At 37.5% G+C, this 25,772-nt stretch overlaps 1 protein-coding gene across 15 annotated transcripts in view; it reads right to left on the bottom strand.

Moving 5' to 3' along the window:
• The window catches only part of LOC133530542 (filamin-A), a 127,363-nt gene that overhangs the window by 8,412 nt on the left and 93,179 nt on the right, over positions 1-25,772 (bottom strand). For 11 of the 15 annotated variants that reach the window (XM_061868485.1, XM_061868484.1, XM_061868487.1 and 8 more), the window contains 11 exons: positions 22,552-22,692; positions 21,758-21,927; positions 21,360-21,485; positions 20,073-20,186; positions 19,301-19,489; positions 18,431-18,533; positions 18,031-18,173; positions 17,686-17,794; positions 17,033-17,197; positions 16,015-16,254; positions 3,414-3,604 (listed from right to left, as the gene is read on the bottom strand). In XM_061868485.1, the coding sequence (XP_061724469.1) occupies positions 3,414-3,604; positions 16,015-16,254; positions 17,033-17,197; positions 17,686-17,794; positions 18,031-18,173; positions 18,431-18,533; positions 19,301-19,489; positions 20,073-20,186; positions 21,360-21,485; positions 21,758-21,927; positions 22,552-22,692 (1,691 nt within the window). Of the gene's footprint in view, positions 1-3,413; positions 3,605-16,014; positions 16,255-17,032; positions 17,198-17,685; positions 17,795-18,030; positions 18,174-18,430; positions 18,534-19,300; positions 19,490-20,072; positions 20,187-21,359; positions 21,486-21,757; positions 21,928-22,551; positions 22,693-23,834; positions 24,160-25,772 lie in introns of all 15 variants that reach the window. The other 4 variants (XM_061868477.1, XM_061868476.1, XM_061868478.1 and 1 more) reach the window with 2 other exon arrangements.

The raw sequence follows: 25,772 nt of genomic DNA on the forward strand, positions 1-25,772 counted from the left end.
ATTAGCGAACGATTTTAGTAAGGTATTGAATTATCGACTAGGTACTACATGGAAATCGTTATTTGTTCTACATGGGGGCAAATTTATTTTTTAACCGCTCGTTAACACGAGCGAGAGCTACGCGAGCAAGCGAGTTTCCAAAATTGAAATACGAGCGTAGCGAGTGGTTCGAGAAGTGGAATCTTGAGCGTTGCGAGGGTTTCAAGGCACGAGGGTTAAACAAACTTTGCCTCCGAGTGAAACACAAAACTTTTCACCACACTAACGCGAGGAAACTAAGAACTAAATACCAAAAAATCAAACCAAATCAAATCCAAATGAACGTAATTCAAAATTTATCATTCAAAATCATCATTTAAAACTCAATTCTACCAGCTAACATGGAAATAACTCGAAATTTTCATCTGATTACTTTGCCCCACATGTGGATGAAATGCAACTTTTTCATTCGTTATTGAACAATCAAGAGGGCCTTTACCAGTTGGTGCGGTGAAAAATATCTATCTTCGATTTATGTTGATTCCTGTTAGCTTAGTAAATCAGAACCTTTATATGATACGTGTTTCCAGAAATTCTTTTATTTCCTTAAACTCCCGTCCGGCTATCCATCATAAATCTGCGTCACACGACGTACAGTCCGTCATGTTCACACGATAAATCAAATTGACCCCTCACCGGACTGCGTACACTCAGCTGCACATTATACTGGTATTATGTACATTTTTCTAACGTTCTAACTGGGTCAAAAACTTTTTAGCGTGAGTTTAAGGTTATGGGACTTTCCTGTGGACATAATAAAATTAGTTGACTTTTGAGCCTAATTTACTTGCCGGACCCTTGTATGCATGTTGCCTGTATGAAGCCTAGGAAAGTTGTACCCATAACTGAAAAGGTAAGATTAAATCGCCTAGCATGGTACGGGCATGTGATGCGGTGGGATGAAAGTCATGTGACGCGCAACTCGCGGAAGATATTAGAAATGAAGGTGAAGGGATGCAAGAAGAAAGGAAAACCAAGTAAAGGTGGATGGATTGTGTGAGAAATGATATGAAAAGAAAGCAGGTGAATGATGAGATGACGAAGGCCAAAGAGGTATGGAGGAAAAATCATGCTGCGCTGACCTCTAATGATGGGAAAGGGGCAAACGAGATGACATGATGATAACATTATATTGAATAGTTCTTTGTTATACCTAAAATGAATAAAATAAAATAGCCTTGTGAGAAACTAGCAGAAGCCAGTGAATAAGGTTGCCAGAGTTCAACGAGGGTGCGGAGTGTTAAGGTCGTTAACGCGCATGTAACTCTTCTGGAGTTGCTAGCGTCCATAGGCTAAGGAGACTGCTTACCATCAGTCGGGCCGTATGCTTGGTTGCTACCGACGTAGTATAAAAAAATCGAATTATGACCCTTGTAGGCATGTTCCAACTTTCCACTTCTTGGAAGTAATATGATATGATGATGAAGCCCCAGTAAAATGTTGGTACTGAAATCGTTACCTAACTTTCGAATTGTCCACAGAAAAGATGCCAGTTTTCTAGATCGTCTCTGGCCCAACTGTAGTTTTAATAAATTTGCGTGCTACTTACATTAGTCCCCAAGTTATAAGAGGAGATAAATTAGAAAAACGGGTCTAAATGTGAACTTTGTGCTCTTTTTAAACGCGGGTCTTTAGATCATATTTGACAATAGTTATTTGTGCAACAAGAGAAGAAAGTTGGTCTTTCTTGCGAGTGTTGATATTGAGTCCTGAGTAAGCGAAAGATTCTAAGCTAGAATCTTGAGCGTGGCGAGGGACTCAGAAACACGAGATGTAAAATAACTTTGCTCTCGAGTGACACATACAACTTTTCACCTCAGTAGTGAGAACATATTAAAGGATAAAAAAATTCATCATCAAGTAAAGTTAACCACATTTATTTACGTTCAAGAATGAAAAGCATCATCATTATGACGAAAACTTGTCTCGCTCTTTGGAGTGAGGAAAGTCGCACTTTCGTCACTCCCTGGAGTGAGGAAAGTCGCACTTTCGTCACTTCCTGGAGTGAGGAAAGTCGCACTTTCGTCACTTCCTGGAGTGAGGAAAGTCGCGCTTTTGTCACTCCCCGGAGAGACGAAAGTAGTTTTGTTTCGTAGTTTTGTTCGAGCTGCTGTGGTGAAAAAATTATTTTTACTCTCCTTCCACTAGCGACGGTTTTTTTTATTGCAATGAAATGGTGCTAAAAATTCCGTCTGACTGTACGGCCTCTTTATTGGAAGACATATTGTCTGCCGAATGTTGCAATGATCCAGAGAGATTTGTACATCTTTAACTGGGGTTTGCATATTATGGTGATTCACAGAATTATTGATAGTGTATTTGATATTCAGGGATTTAGCAGTTTTATGGTTCATTGTAACGGATAGTTCTATTGTATTTAAAACGAGGGCAAAACTACAACAATACCTACAATACAACAAATACACAAATAACAGACAAGTGTCCAAATGATTATAAGTGGGGTACAAAAATGCAATAGATCATTTCTAAATCCATATTATCTATTGGACTTTTCAATTATAAGCAGTCAGGGCAACCGATAGGCAATTGAGGGCAGTGAACAAAATAATATTGCAAGTAGATGAAGTTTCATAGCTGACATTGAATTGTAAAAACCGCCTTATGTTAGTCTTAGAAAAGAGCTGAAATAGTATTTTATACAGTCATGATACAATAGAGAGCTTTTCAGTCGAGTACCGTGTTTACCGTAATCTTGCTGAGTTGCCTAAGTGAGGTACGAGATTGAAAAGCTTGATTATATCACTATTGTATACAATACTTTATCTACGAGTCATCAAAAATAATATTTTTTTTACTATAAAATCTAAATAAGTAATGAATATTGGTAAGTATCTACTTAGACAAAAAGACATAAACGCCTTTTCTCTTGCGCTGAATCGGGGAACTGGACTACTTCTAAAAGATGGCGGGAGAGATGTACACTTGGAAGGGGGAGTCCGGGATGTGCTGCTCGTTAAACTTGAAGATAATATTACAGCTGGAGGTTCTTATCTTACCGTATGCAGAACTGTGCTGTGGCTTTTCCACTTGACCTGAATCTGGGACCTATATGCTACTTCCAGAAGATGGGCATCGCCGATGGCGGGGGAGATGTACACTTTGAAAGAGTCCGGGATATGCTGCTCGTTGACCTTGAATATTATTTTACAGCAGGAGGTCCTTACCCTAGCACCCAGCTCTCCTTTAGCTCCATTAAGCCTGATGTAAAACTGCGCTGGCTTGTCCACTTGCGCTGCATCCGGGAACTGGGCTACTTCTAGCAGATGGGCGTCGCCGATAGCGTGTGAGATGAAAGAGTCCGGGATAAGCTGCTCGTTGGCCTTGAAGATGATTTTACAGCAGAAGGTCCTTACCCTAGCGTCCAGGTCTCCTTTAGCTCCATTGAGCCTGATGTAAAACTGCGCTGGCTTGTCCACTTGCGCTGCATCAGGGAACTGGGCTACTTCTAGCAGATGGGCGTCGCCGATGGCGGGGGAGATGTACACTTTGAAGGGGGAGTCCGGGATGTGCTGCTCGTTGAACTTCAGGCCGATGCGGTATTCGCCTGGGGATGGATAACACAATAAGTTTACTTTTTAGATATATATTTAAGACCGCTAATGGTACAGGTTGACCCAAAAATAAGTTGACGAAGAATTTGTAGGAATATTTTTCTTACTTACACGTATTTTACAAAATGTCAATAAAAACAAAGCTACAATTATTTAACTACATATTACAAAACATGTTATCAACAAAACATTTTCCTTTAGTTTTGATAGATAAACACAAAAAAATGTTAAAATATATAAATAATATTCCGCAGTAATAAGTTACTTTTTCTGAACGTACTTTTGAGGTGCAGTAGGTTCAGAAAAGGCATAAAAAAAGTCGTAGCGCTTTTTTGGGTCACAATACAGCTGCCATAAATGTAATTAGCAATTTTGAAGCCTTTCTCGAGGGCTTGTATTGATTCGAATCCTGAATTTTTGACTTTCGCTCCATAAAAAAAATTATGATGATATGTAGGTTTAAAATTACTTCAAAATTGCATATAAAAGTACTTATAAAAACTGTTACTAATAATGCATATGACAACATATGATATACTTGGCATTTACGGTTATTTTGTAATTTAGAATCGAAAAGTAGAAAAAAAAACACATTTTTTTTTCCAATATTTTGATTTGCTCCTATGGAAACTCCAAAGAGGGAACCATATATAATTAAGAGATTCTGCCACTATAAAATCATCATTAAATTGTTTTTACAGTACATATGGGGCTACTTTATAGCACTAGTGCGAGAAGTAGCATATTACGTTACTGTGTCGAACATTTAAAGGGCCATATGTACTGTAAAACGTTGTACGATACATGTGCGAATAGGTAATTCGCAACTCGTGTCGATTTAAAACACTCCCTTCGGTCGTGTTTTAATTTATCGCCACTCGTTTCGAATTTCCTATTTTTCGCACTTGTATCGTAATGTACTATAATGGGGTATACTTTTGAAGTTACTTTTAGGTGACTTATAGTTCGGTGCAAAAGTGTATCATTAAAAACAGCCATAGAAAGTGTCTGTTAGTTCAATGTCAAAGACGACTGTTATTCTGCCATAACTAGAAAACTATGTTCACGATTTAAATAGTTGATACCTCATTTTAAACAGGCTAAATTTCTTAATTATGTATGCTTCCCTATTTGGAGTTTTCATAGGAGGAACTAGAAGTATTGGAAAAAAAATAAAAATGTGTTTTTTCTATTTTTCTTTTAGAAAATTTCAAGGAGTACTGTTATGTATAACCATGTGCCCCTCCCCTTGATCGACATCAACTTCTCAACATTCTACTAATATGCTATTATTGGGACAGTTTTGCTCCTAAGTGTACCTCCAGTTAATTATTTTCTTCAAATCATTATCCCATGTTTATAGCAATGTCATCCCTACATTTAAAAAAATAAGGAATATTAACCAAAGCAAAAAAACTAATCCAGGCAGTTCTAATCAGAATATTGAGTCTAAAACAACTCAACTCCAATAGAATAGTGCATTGCATCAGTTAGCATTCCATCCATCTACATCTAACATCACCCACCTGTCCTCAATTAAGCGGCACTTTGAAATTCTAATTCCTCCAACCCCGACAAATACACTAATAAATTTGCACGCCCTAAAAACCCGAGAAATTGTACAAAAAACATTTAAATTGGTCTAAAAACCTCAGAAAACGTCAGTCAATCTGAATAACGGATAACGATGCTACAATACATCTTCCCAGGCCGAGCCTGAATTTGAATTTTTACATATAAAAGTTTTTTTTCGTATGGGACGCGGCGCTCGCGCTGGTGGTCATACAGTTTTGCAGATTTATTTATCCGAATGCTGGTTTTTTGGCCACGTTTTTGCTGATTGTACAAAAATGTCTTGTTTTTACTGGGTTTCTTTTGGATTTGGTTTTGTTTCAGCAAATTAGACGAGGGCCAGTGACACAGGGGTTTTACTGAGCTATAATAACTGCAGTTTAAAATATATAGTTAAGCAAAATTACACCTCTGTAAATCGAATCAATTACCAAGCTTGTCCAAAGCTACAATTTTCAAATAATTCCTAGTTTCATAATATAACTCGGCTGTGAGTTAATAGTAAAACTAGTAAACACAGCAGGAATTAGAACCCAAATTAATTTATACCCACTGTATGAAGAGGCGTCTGCCCAGCAGTAATAGAATGTGTAAAAAGGTTTTTTATACATTTTTTTGCTTAAAAATACCATGTAAAATAGGTCATAAATAATTATACAGCAGAGCTACATGTTCGGTCATCGAGACATGCAAATACATATTACATAGGTAATGTCATGTGTGTCGCATGCATTATAATAAATTAAATTAGTTAATATTTAAGTACTTACTATCTAGATAAGCTTATAACTATGATATAAGATTGACTTGATTGAGAAGAACAAACCCCAACAAAACCAGGTCGTGTTGTTTTATCATTATCACAATGTTCCTGTAGCCACCTCCTGTGCCCATCATGAGATCAACGCGATGGTAATATTACCTTGTCATCTAACTTACATTTATGTATGTGATGTTTCAGCTCAATCGAATTATTAGGAAGTGGGTCTAATTTAGCTTGCAAGATTTGACACAAACATACTTACATGCTTTTATGCATTGCAAGTTAAATAAAAGCTTAATAAAAGGTTTTTCATAGTGATAATGATCGGTTATTCTACGTGATACTGCCTGTCGACACAATCCTTAATTTTGACACTCTCTGTTATTTAAACGACAGTTAGTTGTCAGCCATGTGCCACCCATTGGTCCAAATAATGGTGCAGCCTATATATACAAAGTGAGTGTTCTCGCGGCGGACAATTTAAGCGTGAGTTAAGCCACAGTTAGTTACAAGTACAACCAGGCCTCCCAATGGTCCAAATAATGATGTAGGCTATGCAAAGTAGTCGTATTGACATGGCCCGGGTCGCTGCCCCGCTTTCCTGCTTCTTATTAAGGTTTTTTAATAATAAAAAAATGTTTTAATAATAAAAACAGGTGTACCGGTTTTTGTGGGAAAGCTTTGTTATGTCATTGTGAAATTTACGTTTTCTGTTTGGTTAAAATTGTGCTTTATTGGTTTTGGAGCAGTTTGCAAAATGTTTAAATATTTTTACAAAGTTTTTTACAGGCTTAAGAGGAAAGGATAGCTTTTCGAATCTAACGAAATAACGGTAATTTTTCTATGAAATTTCATTTCGGAAGAAAACGGTTTTCACTAACTAAATCTTAACAAATCACTTTGATTTTGATGTTAATCGCTTCAGCATAATATATTCTAGGTTTATAGAGTTCCCTTATTTGAAATTTGCAAATTATAAAAAAAAGAAAATCTATAAACCTAGTTTACATGTACATTTTTTTTCAGAGGTTGTGCAATAAAGAGGATTTGTATTGTATTGTATTGTAGTTTTTCAATGTGCCAATAACATACAAAAAAAAAAACATGGAGAAGTGAAAATTTAGAAGAGGAATAACGGTTTTTTATTTTTGTATGGACGATCATGCTTCTTACTTCTTCTTACTCTTTCTTCATACTCTATACTTCCCTCTTAAATAGTTAAAACTATTACTTGATAAATTTACTCGATGAATAAAATTTTGTATAAAGTTAGACCAAGACAAGTCTGCAAATATTATGATAGCTCACGCAGTGCAAGTGTTATTTATACATCATAATTTCATAGGGGTTTGACACTGTGTGTGCTATGAAAATCTTCGATTTTCAGTGATTGCCTCTAAATTGGTAAGCCGTAACAAAACTTGCTTGCAAATGTATCAAATTGAATTGAAACAAACGTAGCGTAGAAACGATTTGTTCAAAATACACGTACGAATGGCACATGTTAATTGATTTTTAATGTTTTTATTAAGTGATTATTAGCCCCTTGTCTGCAACAAAGGCCCTTAACAAATTTTATGCATATATTTTAATTTTTTGTGAACGATTATTTCTGCTCTATACACCGTGTTTTTTTCCGTTAATTTCAAGGGTGCATCCCCGAGCTTAAATTAAGTAACTTTCTCAAAGACACCGGTATTCTAATTAATTGCATTTCGGAGATATTTTTTTTCTTATAAGTCCCTTACGAGCGTGTACACTTGGCTTAGGGCCTCTTTACATATTGATTATTGTTTAGTATGAGTTAATACATTTGCTACAAAACGTAAGTACTATCTCGGACAATTGATGTTCGAAATGACATTGATATGTTACAGTTTTCAATTGTTTGGTTAAGTTCAACGTAATGCACGTGTGACAACAACGCTATATACAACATTTAATTACTTTTTACAAAAATAAAAATAATAAAAAAATTATAAAAAAGTTTTTTTTTTTAATTAACTATGCCATTTAGTTTCCTTATACGTACTTACCGATACCCCGAATTAACGGAATTCAATAAAAACACGGTGTATATCACAACCAAGGTATTTTTATATTATAAGTGGACAAATTACACAAATTATTACAACACAAATTGACTAAATCCCACAGTGAGCTCAATAAGGAAAGGCTCAACACACATAACACTCATCTCCGGTAAATTAATTTGTATTAATTGGGAAAACGGCACAAAAAAAGGAAGTTGATTAACTATCCTTTGTATTATATCCGCTTATATGTATATATATATATATATATATAACTATTACTTTAGACACATTAAAATTACAAATTAAATTAAAAAAAAAATCACAATTTTAAATTAGAATACTAATTATTACTATATATTATTCACAATTAAGTCAATTTATATTGCACAATTTATACATAAATATACATTATTAAGCTTAGTATGTCATGTTCGTCATGACCCTTGGATGTCATATACTTAATAAAACAATATATAAGCACAATTTCAATCTAATATGATAATTTACATAGATGAAAGAATCCCCTAAACGGGGCAGAGGGCGCCACCAATAATTAATTCACCTAATAAAATATTAATGTGCTCAAATTATTTTATATGTACGTATATATTATATACTCATATAAGTTGTAAAATTATGAAATAAACAGCAATCTAACGAATGCCAAATGCCGCGGAGGGCCCGGTGACATCGCTCCACAATTAACCAAAGTTTCATGACATCAAAAACGGATTAGCGGGCTACGCACTTAATGAATGCGCGACAAGTTGCATGATGCTAATGCGCACTCAAATCGCACTTAGCCGCAGCTGACGAACTGTTTCTAATGAGAATTGCGGTTTAATGGGGTTTCATTGGCGTTTATTTATCATACTCTATCGTGTCATTCACGAAGACGCGAGCCCTGACGCGTTTGGACCCGGGTATGTCCTTAAACTACGTCCAAAAGAGAGGTATGGGCAATGTGAATGTCATCCCGCCTTGTGTGGTAGGGCACAGCACAGCAGATGTCATTCCAGATCTAGAGCAGAGCCCAACTGGGGAAGTACCTCCACCTTACATAAAACCGCAGCCAAATAACAATTGACCCTACTCATAGTGTTGTGTTCCTGCCGGTGAGTAAGGTTGCCAGAGCTGAACGAGGGGGGGTGGGGTTAGGGTCGGCAACGCGCATGTAACTCCTCTGGAGTTGCAGGTGTACATAGGCTACGGGGACTGCTTACCATCAGGCAGGCCGTATGCTTGTTTGCCACCGACGTAGTATTAAAAAAAAAAATCATGTTATTGAAGGTCAGATTTGACAAATCTGCGCGTCATCGTGGATGACATGAACTATATTAGAACATTTTTTTTTATCTGTGTTATTTCAAGTAGAAACACTAAGCACTATATAAATTATAATTAAATAATGCCTAAGCGCTCACAAATTAATTAGGCAACTATCAAAAAAAATTGATGTCACCGGGGACTATAGGGCTGGCGCGTTCCTCACCCAACGGATCGGCATAGCGATCCAAAGGGGAAACGCAGCCAGACTTATGGGAACCCCTCCGCCTGGCCTGGGTGATCTAGCTTAATATAAACATATTGGGTAGGCGTTTTAGTTTTTTAAGTAGTTTTAATTTTAGGTTACTTTTTATTCTAAGTTTGTTATTATTTAAGTATGTTTTTAGTTATAATTAAATAAATAATTCAGCCTATATACGTCCCACTGCTGGGCACAGGCCTCTCATGCGCGAGAGGGCTTGGGGTTTAGTCCACATGCTGGCCCAATGCGGCAATTACCTCTATAGCCGAAATAAATGTCATATACGAAGAAAAAATTACCCAAGGCCTCCAGTGCCCCAGGCTGGAATCGAACCAGCATCCCTGCTATCGCGGTAGGTACCAAAGCTCTCAAGAAGTTGCATATACTTGGAAAAATTCCACCCATGCCGCCGTGACCTGGGTGGCCGAGAGGCTTAGGCACCTTTGATTCGATTCCAGCCTTGGGCACTGGACATATGACATTTTTTCCGTTTTTTAGCATGTTACTAGCGCGCCTACATTTGTCTGCAAAGAATGGTCTTTTCGTAAAAAAGCTACGGCAGGCACTAGGTATTCCAGCGTTCGCCAACCCGAAACGCCAAGTAATCAGCGACTCAGGTGAACGCTGGATTATATGTAGAGCGGTGGCATTTGATCCGTAGTTTTTTTTATAAAGCTTTTATTTTCCATACAAATCCAATAGTCCAGCATTTCCAAAAATCCGGCATAGGGGGACAACTCCAGGTGCCGGATAACCGAGCGCCTACTGTATTTATCCTATGTCCTTCTCCGGGACTCGAACTATATCCTTACCAAATTTCATGTAAATCGGTCCCTCGGAGAGTATTTAACTCTGTTTTTCGCATTTATAATATTACTTTGGATATTTTGATAATGTTTTTAGGGTTCCGTAGCCAAATGGCAAAAAACGGAACCCTTATAGATTCGTCATGTCCATCTGTCTGTCTGATTATGTCACAGCCACTTTTTTAAGGAAATTAACTGATAAGGAGTACGCAGATACCTTTTTTAGGCCTAGTAATCTATAATTCAAAGAATCTGGTCATGAAATGAATATTAATACTATAGATTATTTTTTATTAGTATCAAGTATTTGGATTCTTTGTATTTTGTTTTCTTCTGTAATAAATATCGCAGTTTATAAACTATAAGTTTAAATCTTAGATAGTGGACGAAAATGCCGGATTTTTTCCTGTCTGAAACGACATGTTATTTTTCGTATATTTTTCATACGTATTTAAATTTAGATAACATTTTTGCTGCAATAATTTTAAGAACAATGCCTCAAGGGCCTATTTTAGATATAAGCTAGTTATAGTAATCATCTGTATATATCCATTATGTACTACGACATATGAATTCTATGAAATGAATGATATAAATATTTATTACATTCGGTGAAATAACAAAACAAAGGCAGGTACCAACTTCGCCGTAAAGCTCCTTCATTTTAATAAGGAAGATAAGTAGGTATTCGTCTTGTAGACCGTGACCGTGACTTATATGATGACGAAAAGCTAACTTTTTAAATAAGTAATTAATTTCCAACGACTGTGTTGCGATTAAAAGAAAAATAAAAGTAAAATATGATTTTTATACAAGAAAAATAACAGTAAGGTTTTTGTATATTAACTTAGTTTCTCAGTCAGAATTAAAAGCTAGAAAACGTGTATTTTTACAAAAAAATTAAAAATTACCAAGGTGGACCGCAGTGAATTCCCTGAAGAAGAACATACAGTTTAAAATTTTACCCAATTTAGATTCTTTACATGCCTCTTAACAGATTTTGTTACAAACTTAATAAAACTATAACGCACTGAAAAACCGAGCAATCACAAAATACTCTCACCTCTAAATTAATACAAAACTTAAGTCATTATTTGGCATCTAAGCTTGATACATTTATGAAGCATTTCTTTAGAAAAACGTCCTTTGTCGGTCAACTTTTTTGCGAATCAGAATACAATGGTCGGAGACAAATTCAAGAGTAGCATTCCTGGGGCCGTGGTGTTTAGGAGTCATTTTAATTGACCGCCTTGAAAATAATCGTCGGTAAAAAAGGTTTTTTAAATTCTTCAAAGGACAGACGAAGCGCTATGACGGAATGCCGCACGGCTGGTTTTTGGATCGCATCCCAAATGAAGTTTGATTGCATAAATGGGTGCATTTTGAAATGCAACAGCTAGCCAAATTTGCTAGTCGTTTGATTGCTTATTTGCCCGTCATTTTGAGACCATAACTCTGGGGGCAGATTTTTGAATTTCGAACGTTCGATTTCATGTGGCTCCCTTTAATATATACAGTCTGCCAAGCCATTTCCGTCAGTAAAAGCGGTGAATTAAAAAAAATGTTGGCACAAAGGTTTATCTTCCCATAGAGAATTTGAACTTCGCGCCTTTTTCTACTGACAAAGTTGTTTGACCGGCTATATATTTCCACTACAATGCATTTTAATTCTACTAATAGAATAGGATTGGCTGGTCGAAGTATCTAACAGATGGCGCCAGCATAGCTTGCCCTGTCAATCCCCAGAATTGTGTCAAATTCTTGTTTTTTTTTAGTTTAATGACCTGGATTCCAGCCCTTTAAGCCAAATCTCATAGAATAAAACTAGAGAGGGGCAAGCTAGGATAAATTTAAACAGCTTTAGCTTTTTGAATTCGTATAAATTATTAAAAATATAACAGTTTACCTATTTTAACGACAGTGAATTGTTTTTTTTTTCAGCTGTATCTTTTACTGAGGTGCCAATAAAGAGTATTTTATCTATCTATTTTACCTACACCTCAAGCCAAGTTATGTATTAACCTGAATTGTCGCTGTTCTATGGTTTTTAGACAGAATGTCCCAAAAAATAAAATAAATAGAATGATTAACATTACAATGCCGCTGAAACTCAGTAGGTACCTAAAATAATTTAGTTATTGTCTGTTTATTGCTCCCAACGAATGATACATACTTACTTGTGTTAAACGGTACCTAAAAAACAGACCATATATTTCTGTAATGGTAAAATTTTGACGAAATCAAAAGTCGTAACAATCGCAATGTCCTGCTATTTCTAAATCACTGCTGCGTCGGTTTTTTTCCTCATTTCAAAGGAATTATAAAGAAAGTCAGCTATTTAACCTTCTTGTCTTCTTTTTATTGGGTAAACAAGAAAAAAGATGTTTAAAATTCGGATGCTATCAAACCACGTCAAAGCCGCCGCCGCTACAAAATGAATTCTATGGGGCATTTATTTATTTATTTGGTAGAAAACAAACAAGTAAGAAACGTAGTCAACTCTACGTCTTCAAATATTGTCTTATAAATAATAAATGCGTACGAAATTCTTGTATAAGCAAAGGAAACTTTAAAACCAATTTAAATCCGAGCAATATTACCACAACGCGGCAAAAACGCAAGAATCCAGATGTACGCACGCTCGAAATTATGACTTTCATTAGCAAAAACAAATATCGTAAATACCGGCCGGCACTGGTCATCAAGATCGCGACATCCATTACGTAAAAAAAACTTACTGGCCGGTTGAAAAAAAAAAGAAAACAAAGTTTAAAAAATCAAACTGTCAAAACGGTGGCCGTAAATTTTCCCGCGTTGGCGCGAAGCGTTGCGATTGGTCGTTTGCGGCGGGGGCGTGGTTGTGAATCGAATAAGGAACATCGATTTATTTATGAAGTGCATTTTGAGTGTTTTTTGGTGCACGCTCCCGTATGGCACCTTGGGGGCGGGGGTCATTTGACTTGGTGATGGCGATGCGTGAACGATAAAACACTGTGAGTTATTTAAGTGAACTACAGTAGCAGGACATGCCCGGCTGAAACATGTAAACCTTTGCTTCGTCTAGTTAAATATCGCAGAGAAAACGTTCCATTCAGTCTACAAATCATGAAATAAATTACCGTAGAAAGCGACTTGTTCCATTGCAGTAGGCAGCATATTTATTTCCATCAAAAAGTACCTAACAATATTTTCTTATAACACCTTTTTAAAGTTATGACGGCAGCTGCACGTTTTAAGAGGCAGATTCAAAATAATTATCTTTAATTTAGAGTTAATGTCTTTTTTTTATACTACGTCGGTAGCAAACAAGCATACGGCCCGCCTGATGTTAAGCAGTCTCCGTAGCCTATGTACGCCTGCAACTCCAGAGGAGTTACATGCGCGTTGCCGACCCTAAGCCCGCACCCCCTCGTTGAGCTCTGGCAACCTTACTCACCGGCAGGAACACAACACTATGAGTAGGATCTAGTGTTATTTGGCTGCGGTTTTCTATAAGGTGGAGGTACTTCCCCAGTTGGGCTCTGCTCTAGATCTGGAATGACATCCACTGGCTGTGCCCTGCCACACAAAGCGAGATGACCATCACGATGCCCATACCTCTCTTTTGGACGTAGTTTAAGGACGTACCCGGGTCCAGCGTCCCGGGTGTCGGTACTATTCGTAAAATTAAAGGATATACCTAGTTAATTCTTCAATAATTATTTACGATACAAGTGCAATAGTTATTTACGATACAAATGCAGAAAATAGGAAATTCGCAACAAATGGTGATAAATTAAAACGCGACCGAAGGGAGTGTTTTAAATCGACACGAGTTGCGAACTTTCCCGCACGCGCGCGCGAATGACCACTTTCCATGCATATATCGAAACTGTAAAACGTTGTATACACGTGCGAATAGGTAATTCGCAACTCGTGTCGATTTAAAACACTCCCTTCTGTCGTGTTTTAATTTATCACCACTCGTTGCGAATTTCCTATTTTCTGCACTTGTAAATAACTATTTAAATATAGTGTTTTTTGCACCTAGCGTCGTTCATAAAATATCCGCTGTGCTATCGAACCATTATAACTGCAATAAATAGGTTTGTAATATAATCGTATGACGACCGGTTTGGCCTAGTGGGTAGTGACCCTGCCTACGAAGCTGATGGTCCCGGGTTCAAATCCTGGTAAGGGCATTTATTCGTGTGATGAGCATGGATATTTGTTCCTGAGTCATGGGTGTTTTCTATGTATTTAAGTATTTATAAATATTTATATATTATATATATCGTTGTCTAAGTACCCTCAACACAAGCCTTATTGAGCTTACTGTGGGACTTAGTCAATTTGTGTAATAATGTCCTATAATATTTATTTATTTATTTATTTATTATTTATAATCAATTTATAAATGTAGCAGTAGTGGGACGTCTAAAGAACTCGATTCTCACCACCTATGTGGAAATACAATGAATGCCAAATTCGCTCCGAATTGTCTAAGAATATTTGTAACGAACATTTCACTGAAATGTAGTTAAAATATGTAATACTTAACTACACTACACATACTCCTTTTTTTAAGATTTGAATTTTTATAACCTCAAAAGTAGTGGTGATTAACTTTTTCTTCCGAAATGCTAGGGTTCCTATAATATTTGATATTGGGGTACAATAATTATGTAAACGACACTATAATTCAGTGCACTGAGATTTAATTTTGGAAGAAATAAGTTTTTTGGCAAAAATTTCAGTTTTGGTACAAGCTTTTATCGCTGACTGCACTTTTTTTTCCACAGGCAACTAATACTCATCGAGAAAATTTTAAAAACACCAAAAACCATTAGGTTGCGTTGTTTTACACAGAGTTCCTATGGCCACCTCCTGCCTCCATCATCAGATCAGCTCGATGGCACCATAATATTGCATTGTCACCCGACTTACATATGTATGCAAATTTTCAGCCTCATCGGAAACCGGGAAGCTGGTCAAATTTAACTTGCAAGATTTGTCCCATACATACTAACAGGGCAAGAAAAAAAAGCTTGTAAAACTTCACCATGACTATAAAATTTCTATTTATGATTTTTTGTCGGACACTTTTTGATATATGGAGATTCTATTCCTTAACTCTACCGTCCATATATAGGAGTTTGGCGGTTGTACATAGATGTGTCTAGAAAGAAAAACCTACTGACATTGACATTTTATTCAATGATTTGAACATGTCTTTGTTTCGGTTGCAGTTTCGGTTTCGGCTGAAATTAGAGCAAAACCGAACATTCACTTTCGGTTTCGAATAAAAATCATGTTTCGGTCGAAACTAATCGTCACGTCAGATTTCACTGTCAAATTTCCTTGATAATTTACATTGCTGTTGTTGGCGCATTGCTGTCGCGATTAGACCGTTCAATATGTCACTAATTTTATCAAGGAGATTTTTTTATGTTTTTTTGTTAATTAACACTGACTTGACAATCTGTCAATGACGTTGCCTGTTTCCCGCTGCTCATAGTGTTGTGTTCCTGCCGGTGAGTAAGGTTGCCAGAGCTCAACGAGGGTATGGAGTGCGTTCCTCTGGAATTGCAGGCGTACATAGGCTACGGAGACTGCTTACCATCAGGCAGGCCGTATGCTTGTTTGCCACCGACGTAATAATAAAAAAAGCGTTTTCTAGATATATGGCTGCAACGGTGTTATAATTCCTTTCACTTACCAGGCTCATCAACTTTGTAAGACACATCGCACGATCCATCCTTCCTATCCTTAAAGTCGATCTCGGCCTTGCTCGGCCCCTCGAGTGAGATCGCCAGCTGGCCAGCGCCCGCCTCGCGGGTCCACACGTTGAACTCGTTGACACGGCCGGCCTCGCCCCTCTCGAGGCCGACGCCGCCGGCCTTGACTAAGTGGGCGCCGGAGTCACGGAGAGGGCCGACGGTGAATTGGAAGGGGGATCCTGTCAATCAAAGGTTACTTTTATTACTCGATATCTTCTTTCTGTTTGGTCAATATTGTAATGTGTTTATTTCTTTATTACGCTACGTCCGCTGATACTGGAAGGAGTGTGAGGTGTGGACGATAATACTACAAAAGGTCTTTTTACAATTTACTGGTAGCCAAAGGGTTAAATCCGACGTGTGTCCTAGGGAACCATACTCACCACAAGAACTCATAATGGCTAGCAGTGTTTCGAGTACAGACTAACTTGCTGTAGTAAATCGCTTGTAAAGGCTGTTCCAAGCACGATGCCAAAGATAAATAATTTTCCTTATGTTTAAGCTTCGTCTTCTTGTTCGTCGTTCCCTCATGCCTGAGAATCTTGACCAACAACTATGTCCCTCCACATAACGCGATCAAGGGCGATGGGGGCTGCCCTCTGCATGGAACCACATGCTTGTCTTATGGAATCCGACCATCCTGCAGGGGCTTTTCCTCTAGCGCGCTTGCCTTCAACTTGATCCAGTATGATGTCACGTTCGAGGCTGTGGTGTGGCGATCGCATTATGTGCCCAAAGAATCTGAGAGCCCTCTCCTGGCAGATCGTTGAGAGCCATTTGGTGATTTTTAGTTCTCTCAGAATGTTCTATCAGAATTTTAAGCTATGTTGTTTTATTATCAAGAGATTAGGTATCCGAGGTCATTTCAGTTATTGGTGGCAAGCGTCACAACTTGCCATTTTTCTGTGATCTGACTGCAACCTCAAGGATTTAAAGAACAGTGATTCAGTCACTCACCAGGAATATGGATTTCCCTGTACTTGACAGACACGGTGTGAACGCCCAGCTCCTTAGGCACGAAGAGCACGGAGTACAGTCCGTCTTCAACCTCCTGGATCTCGGCGTCTTCAGACACGCCGCCAGGGCTGGTGACGGTGGCAGCGAGGTCGAAAGAGGTGATTCCTGTAAGAGGAAACATTATGAAAAGTTTTGGACATGAATGCTTCAAAAATTCCATCACGCGGTAAAGGCGAAAAGGAATAAAATCGATCCTCGCGAATGAAGTTACTGTGTAGTTACTTTTGTGAGTTAATGAGTCCCAATGGAAAGGAGTCATATTTATTGAGTTCTGAATTAGGTTCTAGTAGTATGTAAAATCAGCAACAAAACTAGTGGATCAGACTACGCTTCAAAAGTATTTATCGTTATCTAACAGCTTAAAGAAAAAGAGATATTTATGTCTCTATGCGTGGAACAATTAGACTGTAACAGATTACTCTTAAACAAACGGAAACTTTAGAGATTTATCTCTATTTGAAAAAGTTATCCAGGATGGCAGATACTTTTGGCGCGTTGTTTCATCTGCTACTATTGATGCTGACTATACAACACAATACGTGTGTTACACAACTATACAAGAACTTCAAATATAACAAAACCATATGACTTACCAGGCATCTTGAAGGTGAGCTTGCAGTTGGTGCCAACTTCGGTGAGCGGCGCCTGGTCGCGCTGCCTCTGAATCTTCTCTCGCTGTCTGTTGCTGCCCTCACCAGTAACCTGTGAAAATAAAATCAATAATGGTCAAAAATGGTCAGTGATCCATCAATATCAAACACGACGTGCTCGATTTTACCCCAAAGTGTTATGTTACGTGATTAGCACATATACGTATCCAGTGACTAAGTAAGATGTCATCAGTATCTTCTACCTTTTCATATGAATTATTTATTATTTACCATTAATTCATTATTTGAAGATAATTTTGAATAGAATGCCGACTTTCACAAATTTACCTTAACAGTGAACGGTGAGCCTTCCACATGGTGATCAGCGAATTTCAGGTTAACGATATAATACCCAGGCTCGGTTGGCTTGTAGCTGATGTTCAGGACGCCATCTTTGCTATCCGCACACTGGATCTCGGCTTTACTGGGGCCTAAAAGGAAAACCAGTGAATAAACCATCCTTATTAACCGACTTCAAGATTTCAAAAGGAGGATGTTATCAATTCGGTGTGTGTGTGTGTTTTTTTTATGTTTGTTACTTCATAACTCCGTCAATTATGAACCGATTTTGAAAAATATTTTTGTTTGAATCTATGTATATACAGATTGGGCCCGGTTTTTGTCAAAACTCAGTTCTGATGATGAGATCTTAGTCCAAACAATAAAAGTATGTATTTTAAGTGTGTACCTTCAATAGACAGCGAAAGACCACCGTATCCAGCATTCTTGGTGTCCACAGAGAAGGTATTTTCGGCGTGAGTCTTGCCTTCTTTCAGAGCGCTGCCAGATACCTGGAAAACGGAAAAACAAGAGTAAGTCCTGCAACATTGTATCGTCATATCGCACTGATTTGTGTTGTGGTATTTGTTTGATGTCCCAGGGTAATAGTTTCCCTTTGGGTACACCAGAGAATACTTTAATACGGAATACAGATATTAGACCGCGGGCCAGGAGCATATATCGTCAGTCATCGCCTCCCGGCTTATACTTTGTAGATGATAGTTTAGATGCTATCATAGATTTTAAAAAAGTCAGCGGTGGAAAGACCGTCAGTTGATGACATGAACATATAAAAAATACACGCCCTACCACTTTATGTCCGCAAAGTATGCGTAATGTGTTAATTGCGTAACGGTTTATTTGAAACGCCTGATGATTGTTTGACTTCCATAATTGTTTTATTACTATCATAAAAAGGTAAAGCACTTTTTTACATGTTCATTCGACCGGCTGACGTTCGTACCACCGCGATGCAACCGGCTGAAAATATTTTAAATTAACAACAGCATCTGTACTATCATCTGACAAAGTATCAAACGGGAGGCGATGTCTAAATTTTTTTACGTGTTTCGTTGGCTGTCATTCCTCAACCCACCCACTGAGCGGCAGCTGACGTCCACAAAGGTTTATGATACATAGCCGTTAACCACTATTTCACCCGGGAGGCGATTGGTCATGGAAATCTGTTTCTGGCTCGCGGTCTATGTGAAAGGACGACCTTGACACTGACGGCCTTGATCATCGTAAACCGTGACTTTAAGAAACGACCCTAACTCACCTTAACTTTCTTAGCGTCTCCAACCTCCTGATCCTGCACAGTTATATTGAAAGGCGAATTCTGGATGTGGACGCCCATCTTCTTGACGGAGACGATGTGCTGACCGGACTCGCGCGGCGTGAAGCTGATGCCGATGTTGCCCGATGGTAGGCGTTTCAGGAAGCAAGGCTCTTCCAGGCCTGATGGGGCCTGGAAAAATAATCATCATTATACACATAGGTTTCTTCTTTAAAATAGCCCCACAGATATTTTGATTTTTGTTTGAGAAAGTTTGAAATATAGGATTTTTGGTACTCGATGGGTGGCAAGTGTCATCTTCATATAATTTGTAACCTAAAAATGAAAAATCTTACAAAATTTTACTGAGATGACATGGGTCAGAGGTTGAAAAATAATGTACGTAAATGGTAAATGTATAAGTATATTTCGTAAATACTGAGTTAAACTTCTTAAATTCCTAACTGTACCCCTAGTGTAAATTTATTCGATAGCGAAACGTGACGTACGCGTTTGCGTTAAGTGTCATTTTGTATGGGATTTAGAAACAGCGCGCCAAGCGGGACGAAACTCAAAATCCCATACAAAATGAGACTTAACGCAAACGCGTACGTCACGTTTCGCTATCGAATAAATTTACATTTATCGAATAATTGGAATGAAAAACAAAAGAAAACAAGTTCATCTTCAACGAGATATCAAAAATTAATTACAAGAAACAAATCAATAACAAATCCATTCCGAAAAACAATCAACAATTAAAGTTCAAATATACCTGGATAGAAGCATTTAGACTGCGGATGTCGTTGTCAGTGATCTTCCCTGGCAGAGTCACCTCGCTGCAGCTGCCCACGGAGATCTGGTTCCTCTTGCGACCCTCGCCAGTTACCTGGAAAATGTAGAAATAGTAACGTATGATATGTAGCATGGTATGACGTGTGCAAAGTAATACTTAAAAGTCACCATTTATACCTAACCTGGTAAGCCAACTTTGTAAGTAGAAAAAGGCGGCAAACCAGAAAAATCTGGGCGCGTTCGATAACCTGTGCAATTTTTTAATTACGCGTTTTTTCTCTTCTGACAATGTTGGCTTTCCAGAGTATGTACGTTCTGATTTTTAAAACAGTTTTTCTAATTAAGTAACCGTTCTTTTGGCTGTCGAACTTCCGGCATCCTAAGTCCAATAGTTGAGTCAATATATCAACTTTATTATTACATTAAGATTGAAGATTACAACTATTTAATTGAAACAATGTCAAACACTGGAATATTTACAATATTACCTGTAAGTTGAGGTGATTATTTGTTAAAGGTGCCGCCACCGATCGGGAAATATGGCATAGTATGGAGGAGGCCTATGTCCATAAATGGACATCCAATAGAACTTAAATTGTTATAAATTATTATTTCGCAATATTCAATATTATTTATATAAATAAATAAAAAAACAATAATTACAAAATAATATAATTTAATTAGATTAAGAGAATTAAGGAAAAACGTAAATACTTTTAAATGATTTTAAAATTTATTCGTGCATGTATGTATTTTTTTCTATTGGAAATAAAAGGCTTAAATAAAAAAATAATAATAATTTGTTAAAGGTAGTACGAGTAGATATAATTTCATTTGTTTAAAAACGTTTGTTTAAAAAAAAGATGCTATGGGACGTATGTTATAAAGATGTAAAATCAAGAGGAAGAGGAGGAATATCTATCGACTGTATGGTTTTGACGGTTAGGTTTAAGGAAGAACTATATCTTCTTGATTTCTCTATCGAAATCCGTAGCCGGTAACCTCATTGGTATATTAGGTAAATGTTTTATTCGAATAAATAGAAGAAGATTGGGCAGTAAAAGGAGCATATTCGGGTTGACCAACCGGATGCCGTCCTGTATATCATACTAAGTATCGATGGGAGGTAGATCTCCGTGACCTCAGCGTTGGCGAAAGCTGGCGAGAATCGGTGTAGGACCGAGCAAAAGGGCGAGATCTTGTGTTAGAGGCCAAGACTCATTTTGGGTCTTCGCGCCAGCGTAAATTTATCCGTTATAGGGCTTACCTTGGCAGTGAAGGGGGATCCCTTGATGTGCTTGTCTCCAAACCTGACGGAGACCTTGTATTCGCCTGGAGCAGTGGGCAGGAAGGAGACAGATACTGTGCCGTCTTTGTTGTCGTGGCATGTGATCTGTAGAACACAAAGATACTGTTAATAAACCCTATTCACTACAGTTAGGTTATTCATAAATTCTTGATTGATTACTTTGCATAAAATTCTTCTAAATGTGCGTAATCAAGCCTTTATAACATTTGCTTTGACTGATTGCACTAATGATATTTGGGATCATAACATTTTTAGCTGCTTCATATTTGCAGCTGATGATGGTGAAATGGCTCGCCGCTCACCAGACCCTGGCCGTAGCCCGAGGGTATGGAGTCCACGTGGATTATTAAACATACCTCAGCTTTGCTAGGTCCCTCCACAGCCATGGACAGCCCCCCAGCGCCAGCACCCTTGGTGCTGATGGTGAACTGGCTCGGCTCTCCACTGACGCCGCTCACCAGACCCGAGCCATAGGCCGTTACGTAGCCCGAGGGGATGGAGTCCACGTGGAACTTGTAGGGGGAACCTGGAAGGAAAGATAAATGTTATTTTTATAAGTAGTATCGGTAAGTCCACCAGAAGACTATGCTGTGAAGAAGGCTGATTGCTGTGGCCTGTGACTTTGCTAGTGGGCATATAGGATGATAATGACATTGCCATAGAAAGATTACAAAGTGAAATAGTACAAATTGAGAAAAAATCCTATGACATGGCACTGCAAAATGCATCCAATTGCGGAATCATAAACATAATTTACTAATCTTGCTACTTGTTTTCGTCATACTTATTTTTTTAACCTGCCTTTATTTTTTTTACTTTTATAATGTATTGACTAAGACAGAGACATAGCCTACGATGTACAGTCAAGTGCAAAAATAAGTATCGAATAAATCGTCTCATAAATATGGTACTACGCTCTTATTACACTGGAATAAGATGCTATGGACATATTTTTGAGTAAGATGTTTACACCCATATTTTTACACTTGACTGTACAGTCACGTCACGCTCCGGTTCTAGCTAAATTGAATATTTTATAGCACAAGTATTGATCAACCAATTTAGCTAGGACCCTAAATGGCATAAAAGGCGGAGCGTGATGGTATGTCCTCCATAGATGTAATACGAGTAAGTAACTAAAATTACTTACCCTGCACATGCTCCCCATTGTATTTGACATACAATTCATGCACGCCCTCTTCTCGCGGCTCATACTTGATGCTGACCGTGCCGTCGCGGTTGTCTTCTATCGCTGGCTTGTCCACGTGGCCGCTCGGCATCTTTACTTCCGCTAAAAACAACAATGTTACTATTAGTCTCCATACTAGTTGATGAACAATTGTCACATTTTTTGACGATATGTGCAAAAACCATTTTGTGCAAATTATTCTTGGACAACAAAGCCGTGATACTTCTTAGAACGTTATACGCTAACACATTCATTTGAAATATGGATGGCTTTTTACACATTAAATATTGCACCATCTGCCATTGCCATGCCACTAGCTTAAGAATGTAGTTCTTAGCTCAGCAAGCACAAAGGTACTTATCTAGTATATTTTGGTGATTTACACCGATAATGTCAGAATATAGGTAATTTACAATACAGTTCCTATTTTCAATTAAGTTATAGTAAAAATCATTTTTTAAAGAAATTTAATCATTATGTATAAGTAATTTTGTGTCTTAATTTGTAAAAATGAAAACGAATTGCAGTCACCAAAGGCGGCCCAAGTAAATAAATAAACATTTTATGAAAATCGTATAATAAGGATGGAAGCGGGACAGTCCTCACTCCTTAGAAACCGTGAGATTGAAGACCTTAGTAGCTGAACCTAACATCATGGGAGAGAGTAAATCTCACAGACTCCGTTGGTTGGGCGATCTTGAGAGAATGGATGAAGAACGGAACGTGAAAAGAGGGTTCCTAGGTCGCCTAGCAGGGGGACGTCCTATCGGACGCCCCAGGTACCGCTGAAGCGACATGGTGGAGGCGGATCTGTGCGAACTTTGAGTCAACAATTGGCGAGAATTCGCACAGGATCAAGAAAAGTGGCGCTGTCTGGTGTCGGAGGCCAAGTCTCATTTTGGGTCGCTGAGCCAACGGAGTAAGTATATTAAGGACGTGCCACTTTCAATCCCGAAGTCGCGGGTTCAAACCCCGGTTCGTACCAATGAGTTTTGCGGAACTTGTGTACGAAATATCATTTGGTATTTAATTACCAGTCGCTTTTAAGGCCTAGTATACCCTCTGGCTTGGATGGTCAGATGGCAGTCGCTTTCGCATGAAGTAGTACCTACCGCGATTCTTGGGATTAGTTGCCAAGTGGACCCGACGCTCCCATGAGCCATAGCAGAAAGCCGGGACAACGGGCGGAAGATGCTGATTTGTGAAAACCGTATATGTACGTAGAGTATCAAACTAATACAAACCTTTTCTAGTGTCAATATTGTAGATAGACACAAAGTTCATAGGCGTGAACCCTAACCTCTCCTTATTGAAGGTTATCTTATGCGCCTCCCCGTACACCACTGGCGTCTCCTGCTTGTCCCACTCTGACACAGAGAAGTACTTCTTCCCCTTATCGAAGTAGAACTGCGAGATCTCCTCCCAAGTCACCTCTTTATCGGTCCCTCCGACGATCGAATTCCACAGCCCACTCATAAATGCCATTTATCACGCTTTACGCTGCACTTGCCAGATTAAAGTGTGTTTGTGTGTGTAGTGTGTTTATATTGACATTGTTGAATTTCTCATCTGAACTTACTAGTTTGGTTAAATATTTATTTATTTCTTCATCGTTATCTTTTATTGCATTAGACTTATCTTCAGAATAGACCAATGATACTATATTATACGTACTCAAGTATTACATCTATAGTATAAATCGTTCCGATATTGTTAAAATAAAAACAGACAATCTTAATAACATATTTAATGTGGTAGAATTCTTAATGCACTCTTTGATGTTTGAAGAAACTATATTGTAATGGGTTATGTTTTCAATAGTAATGCTTTTAAAAGATAGAAATGACATATATTCATATAATTATTTAAACCTCCATCACTTATATTTAAAATATTTAAAGACAATATAAATATTAAAAACATATACCGGGTGTTTCCTGTAACACGAGCAAATAATCAAACTATACATTTTATTCCTAAAACGATATAACTTTTGATTAACAACTTTTAAAAATTATGAAATCTTTAGATTTTAACTTTTTCAGACAAATTTAATATTATTTTCAATGTACGCTGACATCAGTGTGTTTGACGTTGCTTGTCACGGTTTAAACATAACAAAATTCGCAATACATTGCGTCTTAGAATCAACTTAAATGTGTAATAAAAAACAAAACATAAGTTATTTTTCAAAGTTGTTGAACAAATGTTGGTCAGTTTGAGGAGTACAGTCTACAGTTTAATTTATTGCTCTTGTTACAGGAAACACCCGGTATAATGTTGTAGATGAGTCAATCCACTTTGATCCGAAAAACTAATCATATTGAAATCGCCGCATTCTAGAGTTTATAAAAATATTATTGAAATGCTCACAATTTTAAATATAATATAATTAGTTGGCTAGCAGTATGACTACGTCATGTCGACGGCGACATATTTATTTCGACCTCTGCATCGAAGATAACTTTATAGATTACGTTGTTAGATTATTTTCTACTTCTATGATTTCTTCAGACAACAGACTAGCTTGTTAATTTAATGGGAGTACATGTTTTTTTATTAGCATAGTTAACCTACGGACCTGCTATTATGTTAGACAGCATAATTTATATAATTTTAGGTGATGTTTAACTTTTTATGTGAAAATTATTTAATGTTAATTTTAACATTTTGAAGTAGAATTTGCATGCAATGCTTGATACACTGCTGACTACAAAGAGACTTTTAATATCCAAAAACAAAGAAATAAACATACATAATAAAACTTACTAACAACTTAAACTAAAGATAAAAAATTTGGCCCAAATCGCCGTCAATGGGCAAGGTGCCTAGAAGGCTGGCCGTATTTCCCCGCTGTATGGCGATACTTATACGCTGTGCGAAATAGTGCGCCGACAAATCTTTAAATTAAATTTTAACATTAAATAATTCACGACGATATGTCATTCTACATTGCAATTGCTCTTAGCTAACTATATTACCAATGTTTTAGAATTATTTAGTATATTACATTAATCACAATTGTGATTTGTGTGAATTTTAAACATTACCTTAAATCTATTTACATAGTAGTGGTCTAATTACCACTGATAAGACAATCCTCATTTATCAGCAACGAATAATTATTCTAGTACACTTCTAAAGACGTTAACGATGGCTCTGTACATCTTAATGCAGATGAT

Source organism: Cydia pomonella, chromosome 23 (assembly GCF_033807575.1).
Source record: "Cydia pomonella isolate Wapato2018A chromosome 23, ilCydPomo1, whole genome shotgun sequence".
NCBI classification, from domain to species: domain Eukaryota; kingdom Metazoa; phylum Arthropoda; class Insecta; order Lepidoptera; family Tortricidae; genus Cydia; species Cydia pomonella.